The following is a 15,752-nucleotide window of genomic DNA, read 5'->3' as shown; positions in this document are numbered from 1 at the left end:
ATCTCAGCTGGGGTCTGGGCAGCGCCCGGCCCGACGGGGCCCTGATCTCGGTTGGGGTCTGGGCAGCGCCCGGCCCGACAGGGCCCTGATCTTGGTCAGGGTCTGAGCGGTGCCTGGCACAGTGGGACGCTGATCTTAGTCAGGGCCCGGTGCCATTACCATGGTCTAGATGGGCCCTGACCATTTGCTCCTCCAGAGCGTCCCAGAAGGCGGCCGTACATGGGTCATTTTTTCAGTTGAATGGGCCCCCAATTTGAAGCCAAAGAAGCCTCCCACGCCGTGTACTCCATGAATTTCACACTGATTTCCTGCCCCCTTCTCTGCACCCTGCCCCTGCCCATTTCACCATCCATCTCGGCTCTGGAAGGAGCTGGCATGACCCTGCCTGGCCCATTGCTGGCGAGCCACAAGTCAGGACGGTATGCGGCTTGCTGGGCTCCCCAGCCCACGCCGGGGCACTGGGTCATGGCTCAGGTTAGGGGAGATCCTGCCCGAAGCTACAGGGGGGCTTTGATCCCAAAAGGAGCCCCACCAGGTGCCCCCCAAGCCCAGCACCACTTTCAGTGGGGAGAACAAATTTCAGGCGTGGCCCGTGGCTTCTATCCACGGCACGACAGAATCAGGGACGCGCCAGAGATGCCAGCTCAGCGTCAAGGCCAGTGACTTATCTCGGGCTGGGTTGGCGCGGTGCCAGCCAGCACGCTGGACATGGGCCCACATGGGCCCATCCTTTGCTGACAGCTGCCCCGTGTATCAGCCGGCCTTGGAGACGTGGCTTGAGATCTCCCAGCTAAACAGCTGTGGCTTATCTGTGAGTCGATCTGGCACATCGGGCTGCTTTCTCCATTCCTCCGTGGAGCGAAGCCGTGGTCCCTCTGCCCGTCGCCGGCCTCCAGTCCCGTGTGCACCCCTGGGGAAGCCAGATGCCCCCACTCCCCAATGGTGACACCGCATGGCGCCGGCTGGGGTTCCCAAGAGCCTGTCTGCATCCCCCGGTGTGTTTGCCCAGGCTGCAAGGCGTGGCCACGGGGTGGGGTCAGCCCAGGGGAGCCCTCAAGTGAATGTTGAATTGATCCCACAGCCGAATACGGCTCTCACTGACACGGGCTTCCGCAGCCGTCAATGGGGTCACTGCTGTTTTACACCTCTAAGGGAGGGGAGGATCCGGCCCCCGTGAACACCCAAGGTCATCGAAACCCAGCCAGCTGTCATATCGCCTGATCTCTGTGCCGCTCCCTTGAACTGCCGCAGGGGAGCTCGGCTGGTCGCTTTCACTTGGTGCGTGCCGGCCCCGCTGGCGTAAACCCTCTGCATCGCTCCAGGGCAGTCAGGCTGATTTACGCCCAGAAGGGATCTGGGCCCATCTCCGGCGCTAGGTCCAAGGCTGTTCCCCTCATTATTAGTGGTTATTGAGTAATCAGAACCTCCGCCGGACTTTGACGCCTGAACGGGGGTTACGGCCATGTGCTGGTGCACTCCCCGGGGCGGGGCGGGGCGATCATCCCTCTTTGTCAGACTAGGGAAACTGAGGCCGGGAGGGACGCAGGGACTCGCCTACAGACGGAGGTCGGGGCGTGTGTATTTCCCCCCCCCGCTCCTCCACCTCTATACAACGTCCTCAGTGAAATGTACCAAGGGACGGGAACTGTAACCATTGAAAACGGGCCCACGCGCCGGAGCCACAGCGGACGGGGGTCTATGACCCCCTGCTGTGATCGCTGCTCGAGCTGGAGAGGCTGCCACCTCTGCGCATCCCCTGGGCTTCGCCGAACTGGCACGTGGCTGGGCCTTTAGGCCTGTCTGGTCCCCGATGGCTGCAGGTGCCTGGCGTCTGTGTCACTTAGAGCAGCTGGGAGCGGCTCTATTTGATAGCAGTACAGGGCCGCTCTGCAGTGGTGAATTCCCAGAGTAACGTCTGCTATGGGGCCTCCCAGCTCTTCCCACCATCTACCCCAGCCAGCCAGCCAGTCAGCCCCTCCCCGCTTGATCCGGTCTGTCCTCACTCAGGCAAAACTCCCATGGAAATCGCACTTTGCGAGCTGGCTCGTGCAGTGTCGGCACATAAACCCTAATTCATTTGATTACTGTTGATGAATCCGCCAGGGTGGCCCTGCTGCGACGGCACAATCTCGACCCCCTTTGCATCGTTGCAGCAATAAGTGAAGTCGCGTGGTGCTTTTCCTTTCGTTTATTGATTCTTTTTCTTAAACCCTTTTCGCTTAAAACGCCCCGTAGCGTCTTCCCAAGATGATTTCATGCCTGAGCACAATCTACTCTGTCGGCTTGTTTCAGAAGCGACTGCTTCTGGGGAGGAGACCATTTGAGGCTTAATACGTTTGGGATCAAAGTTATACTAGTATTTTGGCCAAATGTTCATGATTTCTGCCGCGGGACGCATTATCATCCCACTATTTAAAAGATAGAGAAACTGAGGCACGGAGTGGTGAAATGACTTGGATAAGGACATGTAGGAAATCAGTGGCAGAGCTGGGCCTAGAACCCAGGCATCCCAAGGCCAATAGTAATCCCACCCAACCCAGAGTTCAAAGAGATGGCGATTCTGATCCACACGTTTTACGAGCTTGCCTGTGTGTTTTACTACAATAGAGAACCAGGTTCTGATTGCCTTTACACTGGTGTGACTCTGGAGTCACCCCATTTGAGTGATTCTGGAGTCACACCGGGATAGCTCAGCTCAGTACCTAGTCTGGAGTATTAAAGGCCTCATTCTTCCATGGATTCCAAAATCCCTTTAATGTGGGATTTGGCTTGCTCTAAAAAATAATCAACTACAATGCGTTTCACCTAGGTCTCTCCTGATTGGTCCATGGAGAAAGCTGGGGTGGGAGGAGGCGAAGCAAAGTAGTTCATCACCCAATCAAAGCGGCCTGGGTGGTCACATGCATTAAAGCTTTGTCCAATCAGGTAGGTGGGAAGGGCACATGGTGGTTCCAGTAGTGGGATCCTGGAAGGATCAAGGTGGGGGGGTAGGTTCTAGAGCAGGATGGGAGATGCTGGGATGTCCCCCACCCCCCACATTTTCTCTCCCTTCCCTCCTCGGCGCTGCTCCCTACTCCTGGCTCTCCGGGTTGCTGACAGCTCCTGACTCCCAGCGCTGGATTAAGGCATTTTTCTGGCGAAGGCTCCGGGGGCTTTTCTCCACCTGTGGCAGGGATGGGACAGCGTAAGCCACTGAGGACAACAAAGGCAGAGATCTAGCAAATACGTGGCTAAAGGGGAGAGGCCTTTCCTGGGAGCAAGGCAGGCCACGTGTCCATGTGCCCACTGCAGGGGCACCTCTGGAACGAACAAGGCTTGCATACCCCTGGCGTGGATCGAACCCTTGACCTTCCACCACAAGGGGCTGCTGGAGGACCCAGGCTGTTGTAGTTCCTGAACCAGCCACTAGAGGATGAAGGGGATCCCGGCACCAGGGGTGTGTGCCCCCAGGCATGTCTGTTGCGAATATTGCGTGAGGAGGCGTCCGTGTGAGGAGAAGCCGGTGCAGGCTCGTGTGTGTTTGAGTCCGTGTGGTTTTGTGCGTCTCTGGGTTCTATGTATGGGCGCAGCGCTCCCGTGTGGATTCATGTGTGTCGGAGCGTGTTTGTGTGGGGAGGCCACGCGTGTCCGTGTGTATGTATGTGTGCAGGGCTCACATGGTTGTGTTTATGCGGATGCACGAATGCCCCCGCTGCACGTTGTATTCATGCGTGCAATTGAGTGTGCAGGAGGGGCTCACGGCTGTGACCGTATGTCAGCCCGTGTGTGGCTGCGTGCATGCAGCTTGCAGGATTTAGGACACTTCGACTGAATGCCCCCCCAACGGGGTTCCTCACGGAGTAGCAATGGCTCAGGGCTCTTGCGTGTAACTGCGTGTTGGAGCATGTGTCTGCGGGCAGGCAGATTCTGTGCGCCTCTGTGGGCGCTTCCCCATGTTGCCGCCTTCACACATGTCCACCCTCCCACGTGTGTTGATGCCCGTCAGTGGCAGACAGGGCCGGCTCCAGGGTTTTTGCCGCCCCAATCAGCAAAAAGAAAAAAGAAAAAAGAAAAGCCGCGATCGCAATCTGCGGCACTTCTACCGCCGCTTTGGTCTTCGGCGGCAATTCGGCGGCGGGTTCTTCGCTCCAAGAGGGACCGAGGGACCCGCCGCCGAAGACTCGGACGTGCTGCCCCTCACCACTGGCCGCCCCAAGCACCTGCTTGCTAGGCTGGTGCCTGGAGCCGGCCCCCAGGGGTCATCGCCTGGCGGTGTGCAAGGGGGGAAAGGGGAGCAGTTACCTGGTCCAGCCCGTTCTCTTGGGGGGTCCCCGACAGGGCTGGGGGCGGCCAGGTCACATCCAGCTTCCTGCAGGACGGTCTCTCTGCAACGAGAGGGAGGACAGTGGGTCAGGCTCTGCGGGCTCCCGTTGCCGCCTTCCGGGGGCTTTGCCAGGCTCCCACCCCCCGGATTCTGTACCCCAATACATCCCCTCCCAAGAAACACTGCCTACTCCCCCGAGACCCAGCCTCAGTTTCCCTGTGCCCCACCTCATGCCATCCACCCTAGCACCCAGGTTAGGGGGAGTCACCCTGCCCCAGGGGCTGGAGGAGGATGCATGTAGGTAGGGTGACCTAGCGGCTAGGGCACTGGACCCCCATTCAGGATACCTGGGTTCTGTTCCCGGCTCTGCCAATGACCCACTTCTGGGCCTCAGTTTCCCCTCCCGCCCTGTGTCTCTCTAGACTGAGCCCTGTGGGGCAGGGACTGGCTCTCATTAGGTGTCTGCGCAGTCCCTGGGGCCCGGATTTCGGGTTGTGGGGGGAGAGGGCACAGTGCGGCACCTGGGACAAAGGGGGCCCAGTCTCAGTTCGGGGGGGGCCATGCAGCACCCAGCACAATGTGTGGGTGTGGGGGGGTCCTGATCTTGATTGTGGCATCTGGGTACTCTTGAAATACTGATCCCTCAGCTCACGACCGTACGGCAGGGCCTGATCCCCAGAACCAGGCCGAACCCCGGCTCTGAAACCACAGGCTGGCCCTGCTCCTGGCTCCCCCTGGGCCCCGGGCACAACCCCGCCAGCCTGCCCCCTTCCCACCACCGCTGAGTGGCTTTCCCTTTCGTTCTAGCCAAAGGTTGGCCCGGCGCCCCGCCCTGACGCAGCCACCGCTCCCTGGGTACACACCGGCTTCCCAGGTGCAGTTCTGGGCCAGCCTCTGGCTGGGCCTGGCCTGGGGGAGAGGAGCTGCTGGGATCCCCTCCCTCTCTCCCTGGGGACAGCTCCAAACTCCTCAGCCCTGGCCCCGGGACGTGCCCCACACATGCTGAGAGCGTGGCATGCACGGGAGAGACACACGGACGGGTGCACTCCCGGAGGTGCTGCTGAGACAGGCGGAGAACGTTTTAGGGGAGATAAAGCCCCCATCTCCGTGTGGGATGCACCTGTCTCTCTACAGCCCTCCAGGGCCCCCTGAACGTCCCCCCCCCCCCGCCTCCTGTACCCCTAGATCCTATCTCTGCACACACACCCCCACATCACCTGCTTCTTCCAGGCCTTGTCCGGCTCCGGCATGGCCGGGGTGTCTTACCCCAGGGGTCGCTGTCTTTGCCACTTCTGCCCCACGGGAGCCTTGCGGGAAGCAGCAGGAGAGCAAATCTGGGTGCCCGTTACCCCCTCTATCTGGACGCCCCCGCTGGCCCGTTGGCGACACTCACTGGGCACAAGTGAGATCTCAGTCATGAGGCAACCAGGAAGAGGGTCCCACTGCACTCACCTCATGGGAACAGCTCCCGGTCACAGCCGGTGGCTGGGCTGGAACGGTACCGAGCCCCAGCGGCTCTCACCAGCGGCCCTCAGAGACGGTCAGTGTCATTAGCTCCATGTTACGGACGGGAAAACCGAGGCACAGAGTGCCGGTCGCACAGGGAGTCAGTGACAGCTGGCCATAGAACCCAGGAGTCCTGGCTCTCAGGCCTCCGTTCTCACCACCAGGCCCTGCTCCTTCCTGGAGTTGGAAAGAGAACCCGGGCGTCCTGACTCCCAGACCCCAGTTCTAGGTATGAATCAATGCTCCCACCTGGTCCCAGGGAAAGAACCCAGGAGTCCTACCTCCTAGGCCCACTGCTCTAACCGCTCACCAGCACTACCTTCCTCCAGCTGCCTCTAGACCCAGTTGGCGCAGACCCCGGTGCGCGCCCCCCTTACCTGGCTGGCTGCGGCGCGGCTCCTGCCCGTCGGCCGCCCCCTGGGCATCCGGGGGCAGGACCCAGCCATATAGACAGTGTCTCTGCTTCTGCAGCTCCTCTTCCCTCTTCTGGGCCTCCTGCACCTCGAGCTCCAGCCGGGACTGGGGGCTCCTGGAGTGCAGTCTGAAGAAGGGGTTGCCCTGGGCCGAGGGGCTCTGCTCCAGGGGCGGCTGGTGGCCGGGGCTGGGGCGCAGCAGGGTGCTGGGCTCTAGGATGACCATCTTGGCCCGGCTGTTGGCCTCGGTGAAGGACGGTCCCCGGGGGCCCTGATCCGGGGGGGTCTCGGCGCTGCTGCTGCAGGTGACCCTCGCCGGCTTCCTGGGGGAAAGGGGCTCGGGGATGGGCTGGTGCTCGAAGAGCATCTTCTTCTCCTGCAGCTCCTGGGGGGTGCCCCGGTCGTAGGTGCCCCGCACCTGGCCCAGATGCATCAGGTCTTCCTCGCGGAGCCTCTCCCGCTGGATCTCCCGCTGCATCTGGGCCCCGGCCCACTGGCGCTCCTTCTCCTTGGGCAGCTGGGCGGGCGGCTGGGCCTGGTTCAAGATGGGCTTGACCCGCACCTCCACGTACTCCTGGGTGCTCCGCGGGCTGGCCATGCCCCGCTGCCGCCTCAGGGTCTCCTCCCTCTCCTGGTGCAGCCGGATCTCCCGCTCGATGGGGGTCTCGCCGCCCGGCTTCAGGGCCGGAGCGGCTTCGCCGTCACTGGAGGGGTCCCCATTCTCCATGCTCTGCTCCGAGGCAGCTCCTGGCTCTTTGGCCCCCGCTGGGTCCCCGGCACTGGTCGGCGCGTCAGCACCGGCTGGAGCTGTGGCACTGCCCAGATCGCTGGGAGCAGCCGGGTCTTCACCGGTCGGATCTGCGGCACCGGCTGTCTCTCGCGGACCGGCTGGATCTCTGGTACCAGTCAGATCCCTGCTACCCGCTGGACCCGTGGCACCGTCTAGCTCCCCGGCACCGTCTCCCCCGGGCGAGGTCTCTCGGGGCCCGGCAGCGCTGGGTGGCACCTCGCTCGTCTCAGATTCCAGCACAGCCCCAGCTGCGACCTCACCCCGGGGTTTATTGTTGTCACCGGCTCCACCTGCCGAGCTGCCAGCTGGTCCCTCCCTCCAGCCTTCCCCGCCCCCCGGCTCCCGGCGGCTGGCGCAGGCCAGGTGGGCAGGCCCAGAGGAGTCACCAGTTGCCACGGGAGACCTTGGCACGGCCGCCTCAGGCCTGGCGCCTGCTGCCCCCTGCTGGCTGCAAGGGGCAAGGTCCCCCGGTGCCAGCAAGGATGCCCCTGGCACCAGCGTGCCATCCGGCTCGAGTGGACAGCTGCCATCCTGGCCCCCCCGGGCACCAGCGCTGACCAGCGCCCGGGGTCCCTGTTCCCCAGACAGCTGCGGATCCTTTTCGGACTCCTCCACCAGCTGCTCCGACCCTGGGGCGGTGGCCGGTGACTCGTCCCCGTGCAGGCCGGGCACCTTCTCCTCGCCCGTCTCTGTGCCTGCCGCCTCGGCGCTCTCCTGGCAGCCCTGCTCGGAGCCGGCACTCAGCTTTGGCTCCCCGGGGCTCGCTTGGCAGACGGCGTCGGCAGCTTGAGGCGGTTCCGAGGAGGGGGCGGCACCGGGGGGGTCACCGTTGCCGTCGTCCCCTCTGCAGGCTGGCCGGCCTGAGGAGTCAGCCGGGTCTGGCTGTGCTGGGGGAGCGGGGCAGGTGCCGCGGTGATCTGCCTGGCTGCCCCCCTCCCCTGGGGCAGCAGGGGACGGTCCGTGTGTTGGTGCCTCGTCCTGGCAAGTGGCGCCAGGGGGCTCGAGTGTCCCAGACTCCCTCTCTTGTGTGATGATGGGGTCAGCGCCGCCTTCCCCTGGCCTGTGCCCCTTCCCGGGGATATCCATGTCCTCACCGTCTGGGCACGGGCCAGCAGGGGCATCCCCCTGGCACTCCCCTGGAGCAGAGGGTGGCAGAGACGCGGCCTCCGTTGCCATCAGGGGCGGGCTGGGGCTCTCCAGCGAAACCTAGGCAGGAAGAGATGCCAGCGTGAGTGCCTGGGGCTGCCCCTCGCCAGCGCACACCAGGGCGGGAGAGGGGGGATTAGATTTGGGGGTCAGAGGGGAGCGGAGCCTGGGAGGGGCGGCTTAAGGGGCATAAACCCGGTGGGTGCCATGAGAAAGCCGAGGCTCTCAAACTACTCCGTTACCCGGATGATTTTCCACTTTGCCAGGGTCACCCTGAGAACGGAGGCTCGTGACGTGAGGGCGCCCGCTGCTGGCACCTGCCTGGTACCAATGTGAAGGGCTCCCCCAGGCATCACAGTGGGGGGAAGGGGGCGTCCTTCTAGCTTTAATTACCAGGCACCTGGAAGGGCAAGAGGTCCTGGGGGGGGGGCACAGACACCAGCTCCTCGTCCCGGGGGCAGAACAGGGTCCCCGCGCCCATCGGCAGTGGTGTTGGGGTGCTGGCGAGCTCTGATCATCGCAGTCCCAGGGCAGGACGGTCCCCACCACCCCCTGCCCGGCTGCCCCCGGCGGACAATCACTTCTGGGCAATGAGAGGCAGCGGGCTTTCCCCTCCCCCTCTGCACCCACCTGGGCGCCGGCTCTTGGGGGGCTATGGGGCATCGGGGAGGGAGGAACAGCGTCTCGCCCCCAGGCACCCGACAGATGTGCACGGAGCTGCACAAGACCAGCCCGCTGAGCCAGAGTGCGGGGCGAGATCAAGGGATATTCATAAAGTGCCCCCCCCCCACCTCTTTTCAATGCCTCCCAGATCAGGACAGCCCCGGGGTACCAGGAGCGCCCCCCTCTTTACGCCTGGCCCAGCCCCCCTCCACGTGTCAGCCCGCCCAGCCCCCCCCAGCAGAGGGAATTCACTCCTGGCCCCTCCCGCCTGGGCTGGGTCCGGCGCCCCTCACTCACGTTTCTCCGGGTGTTGTGGGGGGGGGTCCCCGTTTCCCGGTGCCAGCCCCGCGCTGCCCACCTGGCCCGAGCCGCGCAGCCCCGGGGCGGCTGCACCAGGAAGGTCCCCGGGCCCCGCGGCCCCTGCGATTTATCCGGGCCGCTGAGCCAATGACACGCGCTCCGCTAATCTCCGGCCGGCGCAGCCCGGGACGGGCCAGGCGAGCGCGGCCCCCGGCGCCCCCCCGGCCCCGAGCACACGCGGGGCGCGATTAACCATTAACCCGGGCCAGCGCCTGCAAAGGTGGGAGCGCCCCTACCCCTCCCAGTCCCCGCAGTGCCCCCTGCCGGGACCCCCACCCCCACACAGCCCCCCCTGCCGGGACCCCCACCCCCACCTCCACCCGGCGCCCCCTGCCCCCTCCCCGCAGTGCCCCCTGCCGGGACCCCCACCCCCAGCCAGCGCCCCCTGCCGGGACCCCACCCCCACACAGCCCCCCCTGCCGGGACCCCCACCCCCAGCCCCAGCCAGCGCCCCCTGCCCCCTCCCCGCAGCGCCCCCTGCCGGGACCCCACCCCCACCCCCAGCCAGCGCCCCCTGCCGGGACCCCCACCCCCACCCCCAGCCAGCGCCCCTGCCCCCTCCCCGCAGCGCCCCCTGCCGGGACCCCCACCCCCACCCCCAGCCAGCGCCCCCTGCCGGGACCCCCACCCCCACCCCCAGCCAGCGCCCCTGCCCCCTCCCCGCAGCGCCCCCTGCCGGGACCCCCACCCCCACCCCCAGCCAGCGCCCCCTGCCGGGACCCCCACCCCCACCTCCCTGCCCCCTCCCCGCAGCGCCCCCTGCCGGGACCCCCACCCCCACCTCCCTGCCCCCTCCCCGCAGCGCCCCCTGCAGGGACCCCCACCCCCACCCCCAGCCAGCGCCCCCTGCCGGGACCCCCACCCCCACCTCCCTGCCCCCTCCCCGCAGCGCCCCCTGCCGGGACCCCCACCCCCACACAGCCCCCCCTGCCGGGACTCCCACCCCCAGCCCCAGCCAGCGACCCCTGCCGGGACTCCCACCCCCAGCCCCAGCCAGCGCCCCTGCCCCCTCCCCGCAGCGCCCCCTGCCGGGACCCCCACCCCCACCCCCACCCCCAGCCAGCGCCCCTCCCCCCTCCCCGCAGCGCCCCCTGCCGGGACCCCCACCCCCAGCCAGCGCCCCTGCCCCCTCCCCGCAGCGCCCCCTGCCGGGACCCCCACCCCCAGCCAGCGCCCCTGTCCCCTCCCCGCAGCGCCCCTTGCCGGGACCCCCACCCCCACCCCCACCTCCACCTCCCTGCCCGCTCCCCGCAGCGCCCCCTGCTGGCGGAGGTCGGGGCTGGAGTAGCCAGCTGCTCCCTTCATTCAGCACCTCTGCCCAGCTCTGCAAACGCCGCTGCAGGTCCCCGGCCGGGGTCTCCGCGTAGCTCCCCGGGCTGTGCAGTTCTGGGTGTGGGTGACATGTACCGAGTTGTCTGGTCTCAGCCTGGGGGGCGGGTTCACACTCACTGACTCCTGGGGCAGCTTCCAATCACCCTCCCCTTCCCCCACGCACAGGGAGAGGCCTCGGCCGTTGGGAGATGACTGCGGTATGGGGTACTTGACCCATGGATGGCACACAGAGGCAAAGGCTATGCTGGGAGGGGGCTGCCTGGTGAAGGCGGATGGATCAGTCTGTGGTTTCGGAGCTCAGCTGGGATGCAGGATACCTGGGTTCGGTTTCCAGTCCTGCGTGACATGGGGTATGTCACATTGTGGCTCTGGGCCTCAGTTTCCCCATCTTTACCGTGGGGAGAACAATCCTGCCTTCATCTGCCATGTCAGTTTGGATTGTTAGCTCTGCAGCACCGGGTCTCACTAAATGCCTGGGCAGCGCCTGGCCCGACGGGGCCCTAATCTCGGTCTGGGTCTGGGCAGTGCCCGGCGCGACAGGGCCCTTGTCTCGGTTGGGGTCTGGGCAGCGACGGGGCCCTGATTTTGGGTGGGTTCTATGCAGTGCCTGGCATGATGGGGCCCTGATCTCGGTTGGAGTCTGTGCAGCCCCCGGCACGACGGGTCCCTGATTTTGGATGGGGTCTGTGCAGCCCCCGGCACGACGTTGGCCTCGCTCTTGGTTAGGGGCCTCTGGGATGGGGTGGGATTGGGTCACCCATGCCAGTCAAACCAGGATGTTGCGTCTCAGCCAGCTAGGGAGGTAGAGAGCCCAAACCCACACAGGTTGATGGATTCCCCCATTGCCCCCTAAGAGAAAAGTGGGAAGGTCGCTGCTGGGAATGGAAATGGTGGGGGGCATGGGGGAAGTTCGTCAGGGATCCCACCAAAGGGGGAGAGCATAAAAGAGGAGTAATTAACTCGAGGGTCCCCCGGGAATATGGGGTGCTCCCTTTGGAATACTGGGAGCCATGACCCACATCCAGGCAAAACTGTGAGCCCTCTAAGACATAAGAGCCCCTCAAGTTTGGAATGGGGGGGGGAGAGCCTGCTCCCATAATCCCTTGCAGGGGTGAGTCGTGGATCTACAGTAGCCTTGGGGGGCAGATTGTTGATGTATCTCCCCCCACCCGCCGATTCTGCCCTCCCTTTTAACACCCCTGTTTCCCCAGCTGCCCTCCCACCTCCCGGCCCCGGGGAAGGTACCTCCTGGCCCCAGCAGGCAGTCACCTTGCCACTGACTTTGGGCAGGTGTGTACCCAGCCGGGCATGTGATCCAGGTGTGGGGGGAGGGATTGGAGCTGGAGTCTAGCCTGGCACAGCAGCCAGGCCAGGGTGGAGCAGTGGGGGGGTCATCGGCGCTAAGTACCCCCCCTCCCCCAGCTGTTTACATAGGATTAGAGGACACTCAAGGACTTGGCTAATTCAGATCAGGCTCAAAGACTTTGCACAACCCCTCTTGGCTGCCTGGCAGGGACCGGCTTCAGCTGCTGAACCCAGGGTGGGAGGGACGGGCAGAGCCTGGCACAGTCAGCGGCACCGCCCCAGGGTTTGGGATCTGCACGGTCGCCTCTCGTTTTGCGGGTGTCGCAATCGCCGGGGCTGGAGCAAACAGGATCGGCATGCAGGGCCGCGGGGGGCATGGGACATGCCAACCTGCCCATGCCAGCCACGAGAGATCGCAATCACCATGGGGAAGGGGAGCAACCACAGGGAAAGGTGGGGGGCAGCCCAAGGTCAGCTGGAGCATGGGAGAGTCAGAGCGGGGAATAGAACCCAGGCATCCTGGCTCCTAGGCCTCCCCTGTCTCTAACAACCAGCCCCCAGCCCCCTCCCGGAGCTGGGAACAGAACCCAGGCACTGTAGGTGAAAGCATCCAGGGGGGCTTTAGGGGACTCTGAGCTTTCAGTTCTGAATGACTCAATCTCTGGGCACACGGGAACGTTCACACACAGAGCCAAGCTTAGCGTCCTCCCCGGCTTAGCAGCCCCTGTCCAACCGTGGCCAAAGCCAGGTTCTTCAGAGATAGGTGTGTCCCGCCCCAGCAGGCAGGCATGGGACAATCTGCCCCCGTCAAGGTCTCCTCCTCACACCCCTGCCTTAAACCCCCAAAGCACCTGGTATTTTTAACTCTTTCAAATCTCTTTGCTAGCACAAACTGTTCTACCTCTGGGCCTTCTCCTTAGCAGCATAAACTTCCACCCCCTGCAGGATTCTCCCTGGGTTCCCGGGCCCCACACCGTCCAGTGGGAGGGAGTTCCGCAGGCTCCTTGCAGATGGCATGAAGGAGCATTTCCTTTGAGTGGCTTTGCACTTGCTTCCTGCCCTGCCAAGGAAAGAGGTGCAGGGGGGTGGCATTGTCACAAGCGTCAGGGAATTGGGCTCTGGGGCTGATCTTGGACCTGGACAAAAGCTTCCTTGTCTTAGAGGGAAGCTGAGTCCAGTGCCAGGGTCATTAGGGTCATGGCCCCTGTGCGCTCGGGCCTCACCGCTTCCCAGTGCAGATGGGCAGAAAAGGACCCAGGCGTCCAGCGTCCGCTTTGCTGGATGAAAACACGCTCGGAGGTTTTTCTGAAGGCGGGGAGCAAAAGTCTAACTGGGCACCACCTAGTGGCAGCAGGGTGAAAGTGTGGAAGGAGTTGGTCCAGGGTATTACAGACACACAAGGTGGGTGAGAGAAATATTTTCGGGGAGAGAGACACAAGCCTTCGCCGAGCTCTGGGGAAAGTGCTCGGAGCATCACGGCTAAGTGCAAGCGGAACATGGGTCACACACATTCCAAGGGATCATTCAAGGTGAGGTGGCCACTATCACCTCTCCAGTCCTAGGGGGGAAAAGGAGCTGGGGGGTTTAGTGAAGATAAGAATGGCCAAACTGGGCCAGACCAACGGTCCATCTAGCCCAGTGTCCCGTCTTCCGACAGTGGCCAATGCCAGGTGCCCCAGAGGGAATGAACAGAACAGGGCAATTACGTGTGATCTATCCCCTGTCGTCCAGGCCCAGCTTCTGGGGTTTAGTGCCATGGTTCTCAACCAGGGGTACCCTCAGGTCTGCCAGGGGGCACATCAACTCACCTAGAGATTTGCCTAGTTTTACAACAGGCGACATAAAAAGCACTAACCAAGTCAGGACACACTAAAATTCCAGACAATGACTTGTTTCTACTGCTCTATAGACTATACACTGAAATGGGAGTACAATATTTATAGTCCAATGGGTTTATTTTATAATTACATGGTAAGAATGAGAAAGTCAGCAACTGTTCAGTAATCGTGGGCTGCGACACTCTGGTATTTTTATGTCTGGTTTTGTCAGCAAGTAGTTTTTAAGTGAGGTGTAACTTGGGGTACGCAAGACCAATCAGCCTCCTGCAAGGGGTGCAGTCGTCTGGAAAGGTTGAGAGCCGCTGGTTTAGTGGGTTACAGATTGTTGTAATAAGCCATAAATCCAGGCTCTCTGCTCAGTCCCTGATTTTTAGTGTCTAGCAAAGTTCTGAATTTAAGCTCCCAGGCGCGTCTTTTGCAGGAGTTGGGCAGGTTTCCTGGCAGGACGAGGACTGAGAGGGGAGCAGCGGAGTGATCGCTCTGCGAAGTGTCCACCCACGGGTGAGAGGGTGTCGCTTTTCCGTGCGAGTTCACTAAAGAGCACAGCGATTTCCCGTCTCCCCCGCACCCCCAAAGAGTTGTTACTGGGGCAGTTAGTGCCCTGGATGAGGTCTGGCATACGTTGTGAGAGACGTCTGTGTGTGTGTGTGTGTGAGTGAGAGTGTGAGTGTGTGCATGAGTGAGTGTGCATGAGTGAGTGTGTGTGAGTGAGTGTGTGTGTGCACATGTACACAGGTGCCTCTCTGTACCTTTAAGCATCGCTCTGAGAGACCCATCCAGCGCCCCCTGAAATTGACTGGCTGGCGGCTAGTACTCAGTGTGTGGGAAGGGGGCCGTGAAGCCAAATGGATCCCCCTCCCCAAACACATGTTTGGGAGAGGAGCTGGGATGCTCAGGGGGTGCTCAGCGCCCACACCTGGGAGGGGGCAGCCGTGATGCTACAGGATTCCCTCCTCCCCCTTCCCAGCCCCACATGGCAGCTGACCTGCAAGACGCGTTCCTGGTTCAGTGTTTTGGACCCGGTGCCATCAGCAGCTCAGCCTTCCTGGGCAGCAGAAAAATGTATTTCCTGCCCCTGTATTTTCCAGTGGTGTGATCTGAGGGGGCGGGGGGGTCCCAGGCTAGATGGGCCCTGTAACCGGGTCACTACCCGCTCGTAGCCAGGGGAGGCGCCACAGCTTCCCTCCCTACGAGATTCCCCCCAGGGCTTTCTCCCACGGCTAACACTCCAGTGCAGGGAGGGGTCGTTAACACGAGCTATTCGAAACCACCCTCCTCCGCCACCCCACAAACCCCACACTCAGCTCACGCGTCTTCTGTCTAGGCCTGGGGGCTTCGTCCAGCCGTGGCTCCTTCCCCCCACCCCGCTCCCGATCTCAGGCTCTCCCTGGTTGTCTCCTCTTTGCCTCAGACAGCTCAGCAGGAACCGCCCCCCCTTCTGCAGCCCCCGCCATCCCCTTGGGTCTGCCGCAAGGGCCTTGGGGTTCTCAGCAGTTTTCCCTCCCAGTCCCTTTCCCCAGCTTCTCCCCTGCTGATCCTAGTGGCCTGCCTGAATCCCACGTTCGTTTTCCAGTTGACGAGCCCCATTTCCCGTTAAAGGGCCAGGCCGCCCTGTGTGGGGCCCGTTGGTCTGACCCAGCACAGACGTTCTTAGGGTCAATGCAAAATCACCTGACCCAAACTCGGGGAAATGTCCCTTATGCCACCCGGCCCCGTGATGCTGGGGACCGGAGCTGCGGCTGGGGGATGTCTTCCACACTGTCCAGCAGAGGCAGGCAGCGAAGCCAGTGGCACCATGCACCCCAAAGGTATGGGATGCGGGGGGATGGAGGGGGCTGGCCTAGCTGGGCAATGTGGGGGGCTGCACTGGGGTGCATGTGGCAGGATCTCTGAGCTATGGTGCATGCAGGACCCCCGTCTGCAGGGCTGGAGAAGGCAGACCCTGGCGGCACGACCCCCACGCCCGCAGGGGGGTTCTCCAACGGCTGGTGACGCTCGCCACAGAGCAGCTGCGGAAATCATGGCCTGCAAACATCCGCCACGATCCCCGCGGTGCGACGGCACGGCCAGCCGGCTCCCCTTTGCCGAGCATTGAA

The 15,752-nt window shown here is 63.4% G+C and overlaps 1 protein-coding gene across 1 annotated transcript; it reads right to left on the bottom strand.

The window, feature by feature from the left end:
- Window positions 1–2,173: 2,173 nt before the first annotated feature.
- MISP3 (MISP family member 3) lies at window positions 2,174–9,218 on the bottom strand. Its single transcript, XM_054013086.1, has 4 exons — window positions 9,119–9,218; window positions 6,187–8,218; window positions 4,282–4,364; window positions 2,174–3,163 (listed from the first exon to the last, which is right to left on the bottom strand). Exons 2-4 carry the CDS (start codon window positions 8,186–8,188, stop codon window positions 3,071–3,073), a joined length of 2,178 nt encoding a protein of 725 aa, XP_053869061.1. The 5' UTR covers window positions 8,189–8,218; window positions 9,119–9,218; the 3' UTR covers window positions 2,174–3,070.
- Window positions 9,219–15,752: the final 6,534 nt, after the last annotated feature.

This window comes from Malaclemys terrapin, chromosome 23 (assembly GCF_027887155.1).
Source record: "Malaclemys terrapin pileata isolate rMalTer1 chromosome 23, rMalTer1.hap1, whole genome shotgun sequence".
Taxonomy (NCBI): domain Eukaryota; kingdom Metazoa; phylum Chordata; order Testudines; family Emydidae; genus Malaclemys; species Malaclemys terrapin.
This window is presented reverse-complemented; position numbering and strand designations above follow the sequence as displayed.

Coding starts and splice junctions, on each gene's coding strand:
- MISP3 (XM_054013086.1), bottom strand. CDS start 8,188: ATGGCAACGGAGGCCGCGTCTCTGCCACCCTCTGCTCCAGGGGAGTGC. Junction 4,365..6,186: donor GCCGCGCCGCAGCCAGCCAG/GTAAGGGGGGCG, acceptor CTCTCGTTGCAG/AGAGACCGTCCTGCAGGAAG. Junction 3,164..4,281: donor AAGAGAACGGGCTGGACCAG/GTAACTGCTCCC, acceptor TCCCTGCCACAG/GTGGAGAAAAGCCCCCGGAG.